This window comes from Achroia grisella, unplaced genomic scaffold (assembly GCF_030625045.1).
Source record: "Achroia grisella isolate CSIRO2021 unplaced genomic scaffold, CSIRO_AGI_Agris_v1 utg4502, whole genome shotgun sequence".
Lineage (NCBI taxonomy): Eukaryota > Metazoa > Arthropoda > Insecta > Lepidoptera > Pyralidae > Achroia > Achroia grisella.
Window position 1 is genome coordinate 160,636 of NW_026712863.1, and position 17,486 is coordinate 178,121.

At 36.8% G+C, this 17,486-nt stretch overlaps 2 protein-coding genes across 2 annotated transcripts; one reads left to right on the top strand and one right to left on the bottom strand.

Moving 5' to 3' along the window:
• Window positions 1–1,305: 1,305 nt before the first annotated feature.
• On the bottom strand, window positions 1,306–15,000 carry LOC131845066 (E3 ubiquitin-protein ligase TRIM9). Its single transcript, XM_059194080.1, has 10 exons — window positions 14,181–15,000; window positions 13,854–13,949; window positions 13,258–13,491; window positions 11,567–11,711; window positions 10,853–10,879; window positions 10,239–10,387; window positions 9,878–10,016; window positions 5,814–6,056; window positions 4,250–4,422; window positions 1,306–2,764 (listed from the first exon to the last, which is right to left on the bottom strand). The coding sequence occupies exons 1-10, from the start codon at window positions 14,859–14,861 to the stop codon at window positions 2,630–2,632; spliced, it is 2,022 nt and encodes a 673-aa protein (XP_059050063.1). The 5' UTR covers window positions 14,862–15,000; the 3' UTR covers window positions 1,306–2,629.
• A 622-nt stretch (window positions 15,001–15,622) lies between these two features.
• Window positions 15,623–17,282, top strand: LOC131845065 (uncharacterized). Its single transcript, XM_059194078.1, has 3 exons — window positions 15,623–15,870; window positions 15,964–16,070; window positions 16,178–17,282. The coding sequence occupies exons 1-3, from the start codon at window positions 15,792–15,794 to the stop codon at window positions 16,679–16,681; spliced, it is 690 nt and encodes a 229-aa protein (XP_059050061.1). The 5' UTR covers window positions 15,623–15,791; the 3' UTR covers window positions 16,682–17,282.
• Window positions 17,283–17,486: the final 204 nt, after the last annotated feature.

A 17,486-nucleotide genomic window follows, 5' to 3' on the forward strand; every position in this document is an offset into this window, starting at 1 on the left:
GTACTTCATCTACAAAGGCTACATAAAACAGATTGTTATTTTTTGTTAAGGCACACAAGCTGATGGTAAATCGTAACCCTAAGCAATATAAATGAACAGCAGCACGGACTTCACATTATCATGAAGCTCGCAACAGCACTAACGCGTGTTGTCCTACCATAGGGCAAAGGTGTCATAATCGCGGTACAGTGGTTGTGATTAATGCGTAAGATAGAATAAATGATATTTTAAACACATGTGCTTTTAAGAATGTATATTTATTATTAAAAATCAGTCAATAATTAAGTATAAAATATTCAATCAATATAGCAACATTTCCTGGTTAGGGTTGTTCTAATTTATAAGTACATATGCCAGATATTTTTTAAAAGAAATGACGTCAGTATAAACAAACGGTGAATTAATATTATTCGAACACGTAAAATTAATATATTCTCTACATTTTCGAGAACAAAATTCCATGGATTAAAGTACTTAAATAATAAAAATAAAAAATAATTGTCTACATATACATTAATTTTGAGTCTACAGTAGTCTGTATATTTATTTAAAAAAAATATAGGTATATTAAGTGCGTTCATTAATAAAGTGAAAAATACGATGTTTGAACTTTTTGAAAATTAAACATTATTCAATATTTATTCATTATTACAATTCAGAAAAAATAATTAGAAAATATTAGAATCAAAATATACATTATTTATAATGTTTGACAGATAATGTGAATATTTCAACTCTTGGATAGTGAATACTCTTAGGTAAAATAATGCTTATATTTCCTATTCCGTTTTATTTATATTTTATATTTCGATATTTCCGGCAATAATTCGTTGCGTTACGGCAAATTACAATTTACATAGAATTCTACAAATAAGTATCGAGAAGCTGTGTGATATGATATGTCACTGGTTGTAAAAGAATTAATATTTTTAATTAATATAAATGTTATGAACACGACAAAATCATTAAAATACATTAATTTAGAACACTCCATATAAAAACAATAATAAACACCATACATAAGTATGATAATAATGACGTAAATTGTTACATGTCATATTACTACATTAATCTATAACCTGATTATCGCGAATAGAACAGGCGTGAAAATAAAAATTAATGGCCATTATAATTTAGCACACAAAATTCATATACCTGAAATGCTAATAACACAACAGATATGATAAAATATACAGTCGACAGGATAAAATCAGTTCAGTCGCTTGCACTAACAAAAATAGCTTACTATCTTGCCCCAATAACGTTTTCGTTACCACTTATACCAGTACTCAGGGCGATATAGCAGACTGATATAGTGCGCTATATCGCCCTGAGTACCAGGCCGGATAACATACAAACTTTTCGTACAGAAACTTCATATTGTTACGGATAGCGTCATCTTATTAAAATACATATAAAAGTAAAATTAAAATAATAATAATGTGTATTGGTGGGTAATGGAATATTCAACTCGTTCAGGTCCCTTTACACTAGTTACTTAGCATGCAAGTAAATGGCAGTGAAAAAATAATATTAAACCTTATTAACTGCTAACATAAACATCAAAATTGATATGGCTTATATATAATATTAATAACGAAAATTAACTTCTAAATGTATGTATATTTGTGTTTCATTTCGATACAATACTTACCTAAGTAATTACTAGAAAAGCAATAAATAATAAACATGATTTGAGCCATGCCATTGTCACACAAATATAATTATTTTTATAATCTACCTACTTTTATTTATATATATTAAATTAGCCATATATAAATCTTATGTCTAGTGGGCAGCTAGAGCTATAGCTGTCTATATATTCGATGCATAGTAATTATACAAATTCTATACTGTACAATTGTTGTAATGGAAGTTCGTATTACTTGGAATTGTACTTGAAATAAACGGTGATAGAAATAAACCTACAAGTTATTGTCATGAACATCAAATCATATTAAAATACATAATAATAGTAATACATATAGTGTGTATATGTAAATTTCATTATCTTACAAGTATGTAAGAAGACATGATAATTCATAGTTTATTTGTTATTCTATACATTCAAATTTACAATTGATTGCATATACACTAAAGAATATAATTGGATTAATATCTCGTATACTGAATTAAAACATTATTTCACAAAATAATTAATTACAGAATGGTAAGCGGTAACCCTCGCCTATATACATGAAAAGCACTACGGATATCATATAATTATATTACACTCGTAATACTGCTGTGTTGCTATTCCAGAGGAGTAAAACGTCTTATGACCCAAGTTGTTACAAGACCATGTTTTAGAGTGTAATTTTATTTATTTAGAAAGTATATATGATTTGATGATGTATAATTTTACGAAATATATTGTATAAGTATAATATAATCATAGGCCAAGGGAAGCTAGGGTTGCCAATTCGTATAATCATAATGCGATCGTCAGATAATTTGTGACATGACGTTAATTTCTTTATTTATTGGATGGTCTTTCCTAAATTGTTATGATAAGTTACTTATAAGTACACATACAATTTTTTCATCGAAACGATGATTAATTCGGATATTAAATAATTTGTAGTCTGTGTAGTTGTTTTTGAGAGTTGCCAATACTGGGTGGAACAGGTTACTCGACGGAGAGCTGCGAGAGCAGCAGTTCGGGAGGCGGCTGCACGCCGGGCTGCAGCGTGACGGCTACGCCACGGTTGAGAGACACCGCGGGGTAGAATGCGCCACGTAGTCCCGTGAACGCTATCTCGCCCTGAAAGGATATACATTTAACTGAGTAATTGATTTCATACTATCTTTATATATAAAAATTACGTTGTTTGTCTGCGTTTGTCCGTTGTCCGGACTCCTACGTACTGAATCGATTGCAAATTTGATCTGCACATTGTGTGCAATTTGATCCCACTTGAAATATAGGATACTTACATCTCAATTTATAGTCGCAATATTATTTAACCGTAGCCATAGCAACGTGTGGCCAGGTCTGCTAATACATATAATAATTAATATATTTATACACTTTATTGCACCAGATACAGAAAATATAAAAAAAATGTACTCACTCATCTTTTAAATTATGTTATTATATTTAATTAATTTTATAACTCCCACACTTGTCTCTCAATTACTTATTTTTAAGAAATAAAATTCTTTGGGGTTTTCAGTGGAATTCTCAGTGGAAAATCAATGTCGTGATAGTCACGGCATAAAGCTGAGATAGATAGATAGAGATGAGCAGTGCACGTACCTGCGGGCGGTCGTCGACGGTGAACCGTAGCGTGCCGCGGGTGAGGTCGAGCAGCACGCCCACGGTGCAGCCCACCGCCACGCCGCCGGCCGCGCGGCGCGTGTGTAGTGAGCAGTGCACGTACCTGCGGGCGGTCGTCGACGGTGAACCGTAGCGTGCCGCGGGTGAGGTCGAGCAGCACGCCCACGGTGCAGCCCACCGCCACGCCGCCGGCCGCGCGGCGCGTGTGTAGTGAGCAGTGCACGTACCTGCGGGCGGTCGTCGACGGTGAACCGTAGCGTGCCGCGGGTGAGGTCGAGCAGCACGCCCACGGTGCAGCCCACCGCCACGCCGCCTGCCGCGCGGCGCGTGTGTAGTGAGCAGTGCACGTACCTGCGGGCGGTCGTCGACGGTGAACCGTAGCGTGCCGCGGGTGAGGTCGAGCAGCACGCCCACGGTGCAGCCCACCGCCACGCCGCCGGCCGCGCGGCGCGTGTGTAGTGAGCAGTGCACGTACCTGCGGGCGGTCGTCGACGGTGAACCGTAGCGTGCCGCGGGTGAGGTCGAGCAGCACGCCCACGGTGCAGCCCACCGCCACGCCGCCGGCCGCGCGGCGCGTGTGTAGTGAGCAGTGCACGTACCTGCGGGCGGTCGTCGACGGTGAACCGTAGCGTGCCGCGGGTGAGGTCGAGCAGCACGCCCACGGTGCAGCCCACCGCCACGCCGCCGGCCGCGCGGCGCGTGTAGTGAGCAGTGCACGTACCTGCGGGCGGTCGTCGACGGTGAACCGTAGCGTGCCGCGGGTGAGGTCGAGCAGCACGCCCACGGTGCAGCCCACCGCCACGCCGCCGGCCGCGCGGCGCGTGTGTAGTGAGCAGTGCACGTACCTGCGGGCGGTCGTCGACGGTGAACCGTAGCGTGCCGCGGGTGAGGTCGAGCAGCACGCCCACGGTGCAGCCCACCGCCACGCCGCCGGCCGCGCGGCGCGTGTGTAGTGAGCAGTGCACGTACCTGCGGGCGGTCGTCGACGGTGAACCGTAGCGTGCCGCGGGTGAGGTCGAGCAGCACGCCCACGGTGCAGCCCACCGCCACGCCGCCGGCCGCGCGGCCTCCGTGCGCGCCGCCGTGCACGAACCACGACCGCGACCCGTCGATGTACATCGCCCACCCGAGGGCGTCGCTCCCTGTTTTTACCGGAGTATACTTTGTAATAAGGTCGTCAGAATGAGTACTAGCACAAGCGTATGGAGTACAAATAAAATCGACTCTTCTCAATAATATTTGTCACATTGCGATTGCCTATGCCGTTTAATGAGATTTTTTTAAAGGATTATAATGGTTTATAACCCACGTTACAATTACTGATATTCTGTTGTAGTACATCATAATAGTAGTCTACTCTGGACAGAACTTTACTCCGATGGTTGGATACCCTAAGTACTCCAAGGGCATCTTATCCTTGGAGTAATATTCGATTCAGCAGTAGATAGCCAATAATGACTTATGTTGCGCTGAACTGTGAGATAGTGCGATTTAAAGCGTATCTTGTATTTAAATAAATAAAAAAACACTGGTCACATCTAGTCCCACGGTAAGCAGGGCTTGTGTTATGAGTATTAATGAACTGATATAAATACTTAGTTTTTTTTCTAAATACATACATAATATACATAGAAAATACCTAAATCGATATAAACAATCACACGCATGAATACAAATATTTGCACCGTGCGAGGAATCGAACCAGCGACCATCGTAAGTAAAGCACACCGCTGAAGCACCGAGGCCGTCGATTTAATATTTATTTTGACACCGACAAACCAGCGGCAACACGGCATGTCAACCTGTAGTTGATACGGACACTTGATCAACAGCTTATTTCTACTGCAGAACAAAGACTTCTTCCGCTAATAAATGATGCCAGTTTCATTTGCACTCATTACAAATACATAAATCATATTAAGTACTAGGAACTCATGAACAACGACGGTCATCACTTTGACTAAGGTTTTGTAAAATTAAAACGGAACTCTGAGCTCTAATTTGGGGAAATCCCGGAAAAGGGTAAAATGAACCACTGCGTGTACTGATTTAGCAAACGAAAAATGTATGTTTATAGTTTTAATTTTTGAGGTAGCGAATTTTTTTTTGCGAATATTAGATGATTGACTTTCTAGGCGTTGTTACGTCAACTTGTTTTTGTTTTGTGTTAAAATTCTTTTAAAAATAATATCTTAAGTAATTTTGAATATTACGTATTTATTCATATAATACTTTGTAGCACCTGTGGATGTTAATTTATGTGATGCGCGTGAGTACCGTCGGGGTTTTTTTCGCCGGCAGATATCTTTTTGTGGGCACACATAAAAAAAACGTTTATTTTGAAGTAACATTAAATTAGTTAAAGAAAATAATAATAATATAATATTGATTAAAGTATTATATTTAATCAGAAAATATGTACAAAGGGTTTTAAATAACTAACTGTATCCGATCCCTTTGGCTCGATATACCCTTTCCGTGACACTCTGTATAACACGGAGCGATTACATTTGGTATGAGCGGTGTTACGTACCGAGCATCTTGTCCCTGGCGACGTCGGCGCGTGCGATGCCGAAGGCCGGGTCTGCGTCGCCGTCGTAGTGGTCGAGGCGCAGGCGCCAGTAGTGCAGGCCGCGCGCGAGCGGCTGGTCGGCGAGCGCGACGCGCGGCTGCCAGCCGGCGGCGCGCGCACTCAGCCCGCCCGCGCTGAGAGACAGCCCGCCCGAGCCGCACGAGCCGCCCGAGCCGCACCGCACGTCCCACGTGAACCACGCCACTGCGCACCATAACACTTTTACACGTCCACTCGCAAAGTTACACTTCAAAGCGATTTCTAGGCTACTATCCAAAGGACTGTATGCTTAATTCTTGGTGAATTTAAGTGACTTGTAGATCTATTGCTAACTCTTAACCATAGAGTTAGCAATAGATCTACTGGTCTAACTATGTCGTTAATAAAATATATTTCAATCGTTAAAATACGATCACATACAATTAATCACACAATACTTGCTTTAGACTTGTTTGAAAATAGAGTAGATACTATGGGACACAGTCACCTAGATACATAAAATAATAAATGCATTTAATAATGTCGGTAAGACAAATTAAATATTGTCTTATGCTGTATCTAAACTGTGTCACCCCACCTTACATTTTCCTATTGTTATTTAGTATATAAGATCATTATTTCTATGTACACATTGTCAGTTTATCATCATCAGTAATATACATCGTCTCGACCAGCAACATCTTATTATTCACCCGCAACAGTGGTGACCCCGACGTGATTATATATGTACACCAAGAGATCTCTTGACGGCATCCTGCGCTTTTGTATTTCCAGAAGCGGGTCTGATACGGAAATTCAAGAGGCACAAAAATTTTGTATGCGCAAAGTTTATGCATATAATACTGGCCAGCTGTTCATCACAACGTTAACAATGGCTCGTCATGCCATTAACAGGAACAAACATGCCTGAATTATTAGAGATGTAATAACCGTCGGTTAAGTTCTGAGACTCGCCACGTTTGTGGTTTGCACAATTTGAGGCAATAATCGCACCTCAAAAACCGACGAAATAAAATATATAATATCCAAACTGCCAAAAGAGGTCGTCCAAAATACGATATCACAAATCCACCACCAGAGAATAAATAATCACACATTGATACTGTTATGAGGAGAGCGAGCAAAGACGTTTCCACAAACTGCTCGCAGAAATGAACCTGGGAGATGTCCCAGTTATTGAGGAAAATAGCTGGTTGCGGGAAAATTAATGAGGATACCATCCGACTGTTATGGATGAGGCAGCTTCCTCCATCAGTCACAATATATGACGCTGGACAAATTAATAATACATGAAAATATGCGATTTAATATGCAATTGTATATATACACCTGTCTTCACAACTCGCGACGCTTTGTGCTGCACTACGCGAAAATCGATCGCGACACATAAACCGACGCAGCAATTTCCGATCTAGATCAAATTCACGCCGTCAGTCAGCGCATAGACAGAGTAATAATTATTGCTATTATCATCGTAGATTTAAAGAAAAGGAATATAAATGTGACCTGCCGTGCTCCTGCAACCATAAAAGACAGCCGTCGTAAAACTCGGCTCAGCACAGAACACGGCGGAACTCTGTGCTGTTCACCCTTTTAACCGCCTAGATATAACCGACTCTAACAGTGGTTATAGATTTTTGGTGGATACCGGAGCAAATATCTCGGTGATCAAAAAGCAAGCACAGACCAATGAGAGCGCTAGCGAATTAAAATTATTCGCCGCAAACGGAACCGTGATAAAGACATACGGGGAAAAAACACTAACCTTAAATTTGGGTTTACGACGTTCTTTCAAATGGAATTTCATCATTGCTGACGTCAAAAATATTAGGCGCTGATTTTCTAGAGCATACCGCTTATTGGTAGATATACACGGGAAGAGATTAATAGATAAAGTTACAGAGCTCAAAACGCCTGTAAGTTTCATCAAAGCAAACATATTGTTCGCTCCATTGACTCCGAACTGCCTAACTCTATAAGGCAACTTTTGGAAAAATATGAAAAAATCACAAGGCCTACATCAATGAATATTCCCGTACAGCATAAGATCAAACATCACATCATAACAAAAGGATTTCCCGTATGCGCTCGGCTCGTCCTCTTCCTCCAGATAAATATAAGGCTGCCAAAAAGGAATTTCAGGACATGCGAAATTGGCATATGCAGACCATCAAGCAGTCCATGGGCTAGTCCACTGCACATGGTAAAAAAGAAAAATGGTGAATGGAGACCATGCGGTGATTACCGCGCATTGAATAATATTACCGTACCGGACCGATATCCACTTCCAAGGTTATTGGATTTCTCGTATATTGCTAGTGGAAAATCCATCTTCAGCAAAATCGACGCGCTTATCATTCATTCCCCTGCAGAGCCAGAAAAAACCGCTATTATAACTCCGTTTGGACTTTTCGAATTTACAAGAATGCCATTCGGTTTAAGAAACGCGGGTCAGACGTTCCAAAGATTTATGGATTCGCTATTCAGAGACTTAGACTTTATTTTTATATTTGTCGATGACATTCTGATAGCCAGCGCGAGAAGGAACATTACGCGCGCGTTTAAATGAAAATGGAATTACAATAAATATGAGCAAATGCGAGTTTTTCAAAAATGAGTTAGATTTTCTTGGTTATCATATAACGAGCCAAGGGATGAAACCGACACAAGAGAAACTAAAAGCAATCGACGATTACCCTAAACCCACGACAGTCAAAGATTTACGTCATGGTGAATTTTTATAGGCACCGCGCGCCAAGCATCAAGCTCCGCTCAATGTATTTTTAAGAAATAGCAAGAAAAACGATAAAACAATTATCGTATCGAAGCAGAACAAGCATTTCTACAATGTAAACAAGACATGCGTGACGTCACAACTATGACGTTTCCAGAGTCGAACGCAAGGATCGCATTGATGACTGACGCTAGCTTAAAATGTGTTGGCGCAGTTCTTCACCAAAAAATTAAAAACGAATGGAAGCCAATTTCATTTTTCTCCAAATCGTTAACAGAAGCTCAAACGAGATACTCCACCTACGATAGGGAGTTATTGGGAATATATATAAAAATAAAAAAACGGTTAATTGTCAATATAAATAATATGAGAAACCTTCGGTGGAAGTTTTAGAAGGATCAGATACTTGGATTTCATATGTATTCAGTACAGATATAATATGTAAGCGGACACACACGGTTGCCGATGCATTATCAAGTATGAAACAATATCACTTCCAACCGTTATCGACTTATAAGAAAAAAGTCAACAGAATGACATTGAGTTTCAAAAAGAATAAATCATTACGTATGTCATTAATTCAATTTGTACATCCTCGTTTAATGGATTGCTCACACGTCTTCCTGAGATGTGACAGATTACGTCCAACGTTGACACCACCATACGAAGGACCATTTTTGGTTGTCAAACGCAAAGGAAAAGTATTCACAATCAAGCGTGACGAAAAAGAAACAAATGTGTCAATAGATAGACTCAAGCCAGCATTCATAATAAACAACGAAGCAATTGCTTTCGCAAATGACAGCCGACCTTTGAAAGTGACACGTTATGGACGCACATCTTATCCTACAGTGAGATTTAATTTGTAAAAAAAAAAAAAATTTTATTAATTTATATTGTTCATAATTAATATTTTTATAATAACATTTTTTTGTGTGTAATATATATATTTTTTTCTCTCAAGGGGGGAATATGGGACACAGTCACCTAGATACATAAAATAATAAATGCATTTAATAATGTCTAGTAAGACAAATTCAATATTGTCTACTAGGCACTGCTGTATCTAAACTGTGTATGAAATTACATTTTCCTATTGTTATTTAGTATATAAGATCATTATTTCTATGTACACATTGTCAGTTTATCATCATCAGTAATATACATCGTCTGACCAGCAACATCTTATTATTCACCCGCAACAGATACCTTACATATATGCCTCAAATTAATAATACTATAGTTGTATATATAAACAAGTTTGTTAAGGTATTATGTAATAATATTTTACCAGGTGAAGTTTGCAAGCCAATTACTTCGCTGTAAGGGCCTTCTCCAGCGCCATTGAACGCCTTGACTCTCGCGCTGTACAGGGACGCGTAGTGCAGACCATCTATGGTGCATACTGTTTCCCTACCACAGTAGACTTCCTGTTAAGTGATAAAAATAATTTAATTAAAATGCTGCTTATCTACTTTCACTTTTTATATTTTGGGCATTAAAAATATAGATAGCCGCGGACGGTATAGCGCGGCGCTCCATGGCTCCTACATTTCGCGCGTTACTTACCCGGAAGGGTCCACCGAGTTCATAGTCTAGCTTGAGCATGTAGAGCGGCGTTACATGGGCCCTACAGTTCGCGCGTTACTCACCCGGAAGGGTCCACCGAGCCCGTCGTCTAGCTCGAGCACGTACCCGCGGACGGCGGCGCGCGCGGGCGGCGCGGGGGGGCGCCATGCGAGCGTGCACGAACAACCGCGCGCCACGCACGCCTCCACCGCCAGCGTCGGCGCACCCGGAGCTGCGCACATAACCGTCGCACTGTTGCTATACGTGTTTTTAAATTAAGTTTCTACATATTTCCCTAAATAAAAATAAAAAACGTGTGTCTAATAAATAATATGAGTGTAATTTTGTAAGTATGGTTATGTACGTGTATAATAAATACACAATGTAACAAGTATGTCTGTAAGAAACGCGGTGTTAGTTAATTCAATAATTATAATTTACTAATTGTAACAGGGGTTACGCTATGTATAATAAACATAGGTAGGAGACCTACCATTGCAAATTACATTTTTGCAATGGTAGGTCTCCTACCGTATGAGTAGATTTCACACTATTGTCATATCTTTGGTAAATTAAATATTATTTTAAAATAACATATATTTGATTGGGTACCCCAATTACTTATGTAGGTTAGTTATTCAGGGTTCAATAGATTACAAAATTAAGTATGAAATGTCATTATGATAAATAGATATACCTGCCGATCGCATTTCCATCTCCGGTGCTGCGTTTTCCACGAAAGCAATCATAAAACTCAATTTTATATGTATTTATAAACCATGGTATTAAAAAAAAATCCATTACGATGTTGTTCAGTAAGAAAATTAATGACCTCTTAAATCGAAATGTTTTAGTTTTTTGTTAGCATAAATTTTAACTAATTAATGCTCTGAGAGGGTAAGAACCCTCTCCTGGTCACATATTATTTTTATGCTCATTTGTATATATATATTTAAAAAGGTATTTAAGCATATGTATCAGTTGTTTAATACCCATATCAGCACATAAAAGCCATCTTATAGGTAGTAGATAGCCCAACGTAAATTGTCCAGGGTTATAAAAATTAGTGTCAGTCAGTTGATGACTAAGAGCATTCATTACTTCAAGTTTATTCGTAAATAGTTTTATATGCTATTTTCTACTTGTTAACACTCGTTTAGTATCGCAATTAACATCTACATTCACATTGTCTTTGCAGATCATTTACTTGATGAGCATAAGTGTTTCAATTTTTAGGTAAATAATAAGTGTAAGTAGTGCAATGTTACTACTGTTACTAGCGAAAACGGAACCCATTGTAAAAAACAATACCATTTCTCTCTTTTACAGATGTAGTAATATATACAAGAATGGGCTATTGGAAAAGCTGAGGGAAGGTGATATCGCAAAGAATATAATATATAAAACATACGAATGCACTCAATGAAGTTCATGGTGCGGACGGTGCGCAGCACAGGCTCAGTGTCCAGTGTGAGCGCGGGTGGCGCCGGCGGCGGCTCGGCCGAGCACAGCTTCGATGCCGTCTGCTGCGCTCGCACTGACAGTATGTTCCCCACCTGGAATAAGTTAGTATATAAAGGCTTTTATACAAATCACGGAATATGTATTGTCGTCATCTTTTTCGGTCAATTTTTTTACATCCTGATAATACTTAGTGTATTATCAGATAGCATTAATAAATAAGGACTATTAATGATTAGTACATAAAACAAAAATAAACAACATCACGACTGTTATCCTGGGTGGGATAGTCAGAGCCTTTCAATGATCTATATTATAAATCTATTTACATTAAGAATATATTACATTTATCTTGAAAGAAAACATATTATACATAATAAAAGAGCAACATAGTAAATGAACGTTTTAAATTAATACAAATTAGGACAAAATTTTGCTTTTGATGTCAGTGTCTCTACACTGAAAAGTAAATATAAATTTATACACATTTTTTTTGTGTTGACAAGATTTCAAGGTTGCAATGTCCTCATAATATATTATATAAATTTAGGACATGATATTTTTTTTTGGGAATCATAATATTACAATTTAATAAACATACATATCCATATAAAATCATTACATCAGAAATCAATTAATTTCATCAAATTCTGTAAGTCTTAGTCAGTTTTGACAATAAAAGTATACATTACTATAATTTCAGATACAAAGTTATAAACAATCATTTTAAGTTTTATTAATATTACATCACCATCTCATCTGCTTCTTCCTTATCCCATTTATTTGGGGTCAGTGTAATATGCTTTTCTTTTCCATTCATCTATCTATCACACAGCCCATCCAACTCTTTTTCGGTCTTCCTCTACCCTTATAACCATCTACATTCATATGTAACACCTTCCTTAGGATATGATCTTCATTCCTACGCATTACATGCCCATATCACGTTAGACGATTACTCTTTAACCTCTCTGACACCAGCGCCACTTTCATACTTCCTCTGATGTATTCATTCTTTATCTTGGCTATCCTTGTCACACCACACATCTATCTCAACATTTGCATTTCAGTTGCATGTCGTCTCTCATCCGTCCCCTTTATGGTTATAAATATTATATGACATGAATATTCAACTCAAAAAGCTATATTAAAATAATTTATTTTGATTTTTTACTAAAAGCAGAACATGTAAAAAAATATTCACATTACATTTATGTTTGAACAGTGTGCAGTAATTCATTACAATAACTGATTTGGGATTGCTAACAAACAGTTATCTGATTAGATAAAAGTATAGGATAGAGATTTTTTTTTACACTATCATTTTGTAAACAATTCTGGTATACTTTAGGTCAGCCTGTTTTGATGATATGAAATGTATATAAATTAATACTGGCTATCTGGTTCTATAAAAAGGATGAATGTCACTGTTAATGTTAATTTTATTAATGCACAAAATAAAGTGAACTTATTTTTTTTATGTGGATATGTTATCTTAAAACTATTTAACTATAAAAAAAATCCTATATGTTATGCTAGCTCTACTTTTTTTTAAAAATTTGTGTTTGTAGTACTAAAGGACATATTATTTTATAAAATATAACAAACACGTTATATGATCATAGTAGAAATGTTATTTACCTGTAAAAATGCTGCATGGTCTGATTCTTTAAGCGCTTCTATAGAAAAATGCAGTAAGGCTGTAGCTTCTCGGAGCTTTTGTGCTGCCTGTGATGTGAGCATACGCATATTAGCAACAGTTTGTGACCGGGTGTTCCTTGCTGCACGGAGTAATTCATCTCTTCTTACTTCCACAGCATTAATCACATCACTACAAGCTTGGTTGATTTGTTGTTCTAATTCTTCAGATGACTCCTGTGATTAAAATGTATGTGTTTTTCTACTTGAGGACTAGAGGAAGGTTTCATAGAAAGTTTCTAAGCGCTGATTCATTGGACCAGCCTCATCACATGGAAATGGATATTTAAGCTAAATAAGACATGTTGTAGAACAATAGTTTAAAAATAAACAAATTGCAAATAAGCAGGATTTATATATTTATATATATCCTTAGTATAAATAATTCCCATATTACAGTTTAAAAAAGTATTGACATATAATAATTATTTTTTCTATATAAATGGTAACATGGTCCAACAGTTAGCAATTTCAATCACAAGAGTTGATCTTTCCATCAAACCATGTTTGACATTAAAAGTTATGTAATGTTTACTTACATTCATTTTATCCCCTGTTCCTTTGACTAGTTGTATATACTCAGTCATAGCTTTGGCTTGTTCAGAAAGCTGCTGCAGTGATTGTGAAAGTTCAGTCTGAAATAGTTGCGTTTTTCATTAAGTTATTTATGTGTAAAGGTGCCTGCATAGATACCACTGTTGGACATATTTCTACCATGAAACAGCTTACAAAGTTATATGATGTAGTGAAAGTGAGATATGGCAGTGAAATTACAGGGTACAGACACCTTGCAAAATAGGTAGTCATAATACAATATATGTAGAGTTATATATGCTTAATACTGTTCATATTTAATTTTTCCTTACCTTATGAGCCCTAGCTGCATTTGACAATGGTTGTGTTTCATGTGTTGAATGTCTTTCTGTAAGACAACATTGACAGATTGGCAGCAAACATGTATTACAATAGAGCACTGGTAAAGAACCATGATCAATGCATGTGGTACCCAGTGTTCTTAGTTCATGCTGTGCTAGTGGTCCGCGTGTTGGATGCCAAGCATCTCGGCAACCAGCACAGTACCTCACAGAGCACTGCTCACAGCGAACTATGGCCGCACGACGCTCTCCTTCACACATTTGACATGCCTCTTCGGCAGGCGGCGCACCAGTGACCCCGCCAAAACGCTCCACAATAGTCCGCATGACACGGAACGGTGGAAGACCTTCGGCTCCATTATCGTCCAAACACACTTGTTTACTACATAAAGGACATGTTAAAGTAAATGAAGACGTTGGATATACGGGGGCGGCAGGCGTTCCCGCATAACTATTTGGCCTTGATCCACATACTACACCACTGTCGGTTTCACTCGAAACGGATGCTTTATCAGCTTCCTGATAATCACTGGAAGCGGTGGAACCTTCTACTTCATGCACATGGCATTGCAGGTTCACAGCACAGGCACGACATAAAGCATGACCGCAAGGTAATAATACTGGTTCTCTGTAGAATTCCTTACAAACATAACACCGTAACTCTTCTTCCATTTTGTTTATTAAATATTGAATTAACTCATAGGATATTCATAAATAGTAGTAATACATTGCATATTTTGTGTTTTTTTTTGAGACAAAGGATTTTTATGTTAAATATTTTATAAAATTTTCATTAGAATACTCGACAATAAAAAATAATAAGAAAAATTTACTTGACATGCACATATGACTTAACTGAAATGCTATCACAGAGTACTTATAATGATATTTTGACTATAATATTAACTGACAGTCAATAACTTCAATCACGTAGTCAGTCTAGTTAAGGGAGTATTACATTTTAAATCAACATACGTATAAAAATATGTATTTGTCAATGTCAGTTTCTTTTTATAATTGAATATAAATTTCTGACTTGATATTAGTCACGACTGTATGTGTGTTTATGGACCTGTGCGTTAAGCAAATTTAAGACGTAAATTTATTTTGATTATTGTACATTGTTATTTCCTTTGTGGGTTTTACTTTCCCACTTTTGTACAACAATGTAGATAATAAGATGTCGCTCTGCTGGAACACTTCTCAGTACCTATATTTAGAGATTTTATGTTTTTTTTTAATTCTATGACCGATATCTGCGTATTCGTATACGATTAGCAGAAGCTAAGAAAGTTACAATATTTTTTGGAGATCATTTAGATGATTCCTCTTTTTCGTCATTTCATAAACTCTGTGAGACGTAATGACAGACAGAGATGTCACCTGAAAACTGTCATTGTCATTGTTATTTTGACAATGATTGCTGACGGCTGTATGTGAAAAGTTTGCTATTGTTGTGTAGTTGTGTATCTATTTGTTATTATTCTGCTTTTGGTTGTATTGAAATAAATTACGAGTAAAAAATGTTGTACATTTATTAATCCTATTAGAGAATACTTTTTATGTCGCTTTGGTAAAAAAAGTAAAGCACTAAAATATAAAATGGATGATTTGAACAATATAGTCTCATCGGACGACAGTTGCGACTCTGAAATGAAGATATTGAAAAATCAATTGACCGGTATATTATTAAATTTCATGTTGGAAAAATATTTTGTATTATGATTGAATAATACATTGAATACCTAAGCATATTATTAACATTTTCTTATAGAATTTGGCCTCGATGAAGACAATTTAACCAAAGAAGAAATGAATGATCTCCTTAGAGCTTTAAGGGATTCAGAGGCATCTGCTAAGGAAGACGAATTATTACGAAAGGTATATTGACCTCTGAATGTTGTTTTCAGTATTAATATTTATTTTATCTATATTTTTTGTAATAATCTGACTGAGTTTAGAAATTATATAAATATATACTTTGCCAGGTTGACACAGAACCTAACAGTACATCACCGAAAAAAACAATGAAAAGGAGGTATTTAAATGTTCGCGACAGGCGAATGCCTTGGAGTATCTTGCCCAGTACCATAACACAGGCAGAGAAAGCTCGCACCCTTGCTGTTTACATTAAGCTAATGTCTATAAACAGTTATCGCCAGGCACGACAGTGTGCCACCTTTGCTACGTGGCCCCCACCCATACAAATTATTGAGGAGACAACTAGAATTCAGCCCATTAGATCGACACGAAGTGGTCGATCTGTTCCTATTTACTCAGGGTTTGATGATGATTCTTCTGATTTGGACTTTGTTATCACAAAAACAAAGAAAAGGAAGGTATCAAACAGTGACTCCAATGTCAGTGAGAGTGTAGTAGGTCCAAAAACTTTAAGTTTGAAAAGGAAAACATCCAAGGATGAGAATGTGAGACCCATTAAAGAAGCAAAAACTGATGCAGATTGTAATAGCATGGAATTTATTCTTGAATAATAATTTGAAACTGGTCAAAGACTGAGAAATAATGGTTTTAGTCACCTTATTTTATACCAAATAAAAAAAAAATCCTCTATTATTATTGAGTTGGTGTGTAGATTGGTGCCTAAATAATATATTAATTATATATATTGTATAAAGTAGATTGCGAGCTAAAGTATGATTTTGTTTTTGTATCCAGATTGGTTGAATAATATTCATTCATATGTGGACAAAGTATTATTTTATGTTAAAAAAAAACAAAATAAAGTAATAAAAGTACATAAGAAACAAAATTGTAATCATTTAAGGGTATATATTATGTTAAAATTTTAGAAATATTTTTTACATTTGATAGCTGTTGCATAATTTAGAAGTTTGAACTTTTATTGCTCTTGTTGTTTACTAGTTACTCCAGCAATAAATGTCACTAATATGTGATCACTTACATGCACTCATATCTGTTATAAATATGTACAACTAGAGAATTAAGAACACAGTCAATAAATAAATTATTTTACTTATTGTATTTCAAGAATAATTAATAATATCTTATAGAAGATAAATATATTTATTTTGTTTAAAAAAATGTTTTATGGTCACATTTTATTTGATAAATAGCGGCTTTATATTTTTATTTACAATACATATTTACAAACTTTATAATTATTTTTTTTAACATTTTTGTGCTTTATTATGAACATAATAGTGAAAAGAAACTATACAGATCTCTTAAAACAATATCATTATATTTTTTATTAGCCTTAAACATAGCAGGTTTTAATCATATTTCAAAACCATAATTAAATAAAAAAAACATTAC

Coding starts and splice junctions, on each gene's coding strand:
- LOC131845065 (XM_059194078.1), top strand. CDS start 15,792: ATGGATGATTTGAACAATATAGTCTCATCGGACGACAGTTGCGACTCT. Junction 15,871..15,963: donor ATTGAAAAATCAATTGACCG/GTATATTATTAA, acceptor ATTTTCTTATAG/AATTTGGCCTCGATGAAGAC. Junction 16,071..16,177: donor AAGACGAATTATTACGAAAG/GTATATTGACCT, acceptor ATACTTTGCCAG/GTTGACACAGAACCTAACAG.
- LOC131845066 (XM_059194080.1), bottom strand. CDS start 14,861: ATGGAAGAAGAGTTACGGTGTTATGTTTGTAAGGAATTCTACAGAGAA. Junction 13,950..14,180: donor ATGCAGCTAGGGCTCATAAG/GTAAGGAAAAAT, acceptor CAACTATTTCAG/ACTGAACTTTCACAATCACT. Junction 13,492..13,853: donor GAACAGGGGATAAAATGAAT/GTAAGTAAACAT, acceptor TTTTAATCACAG/GAGTCATCTGAAGAATTAGA.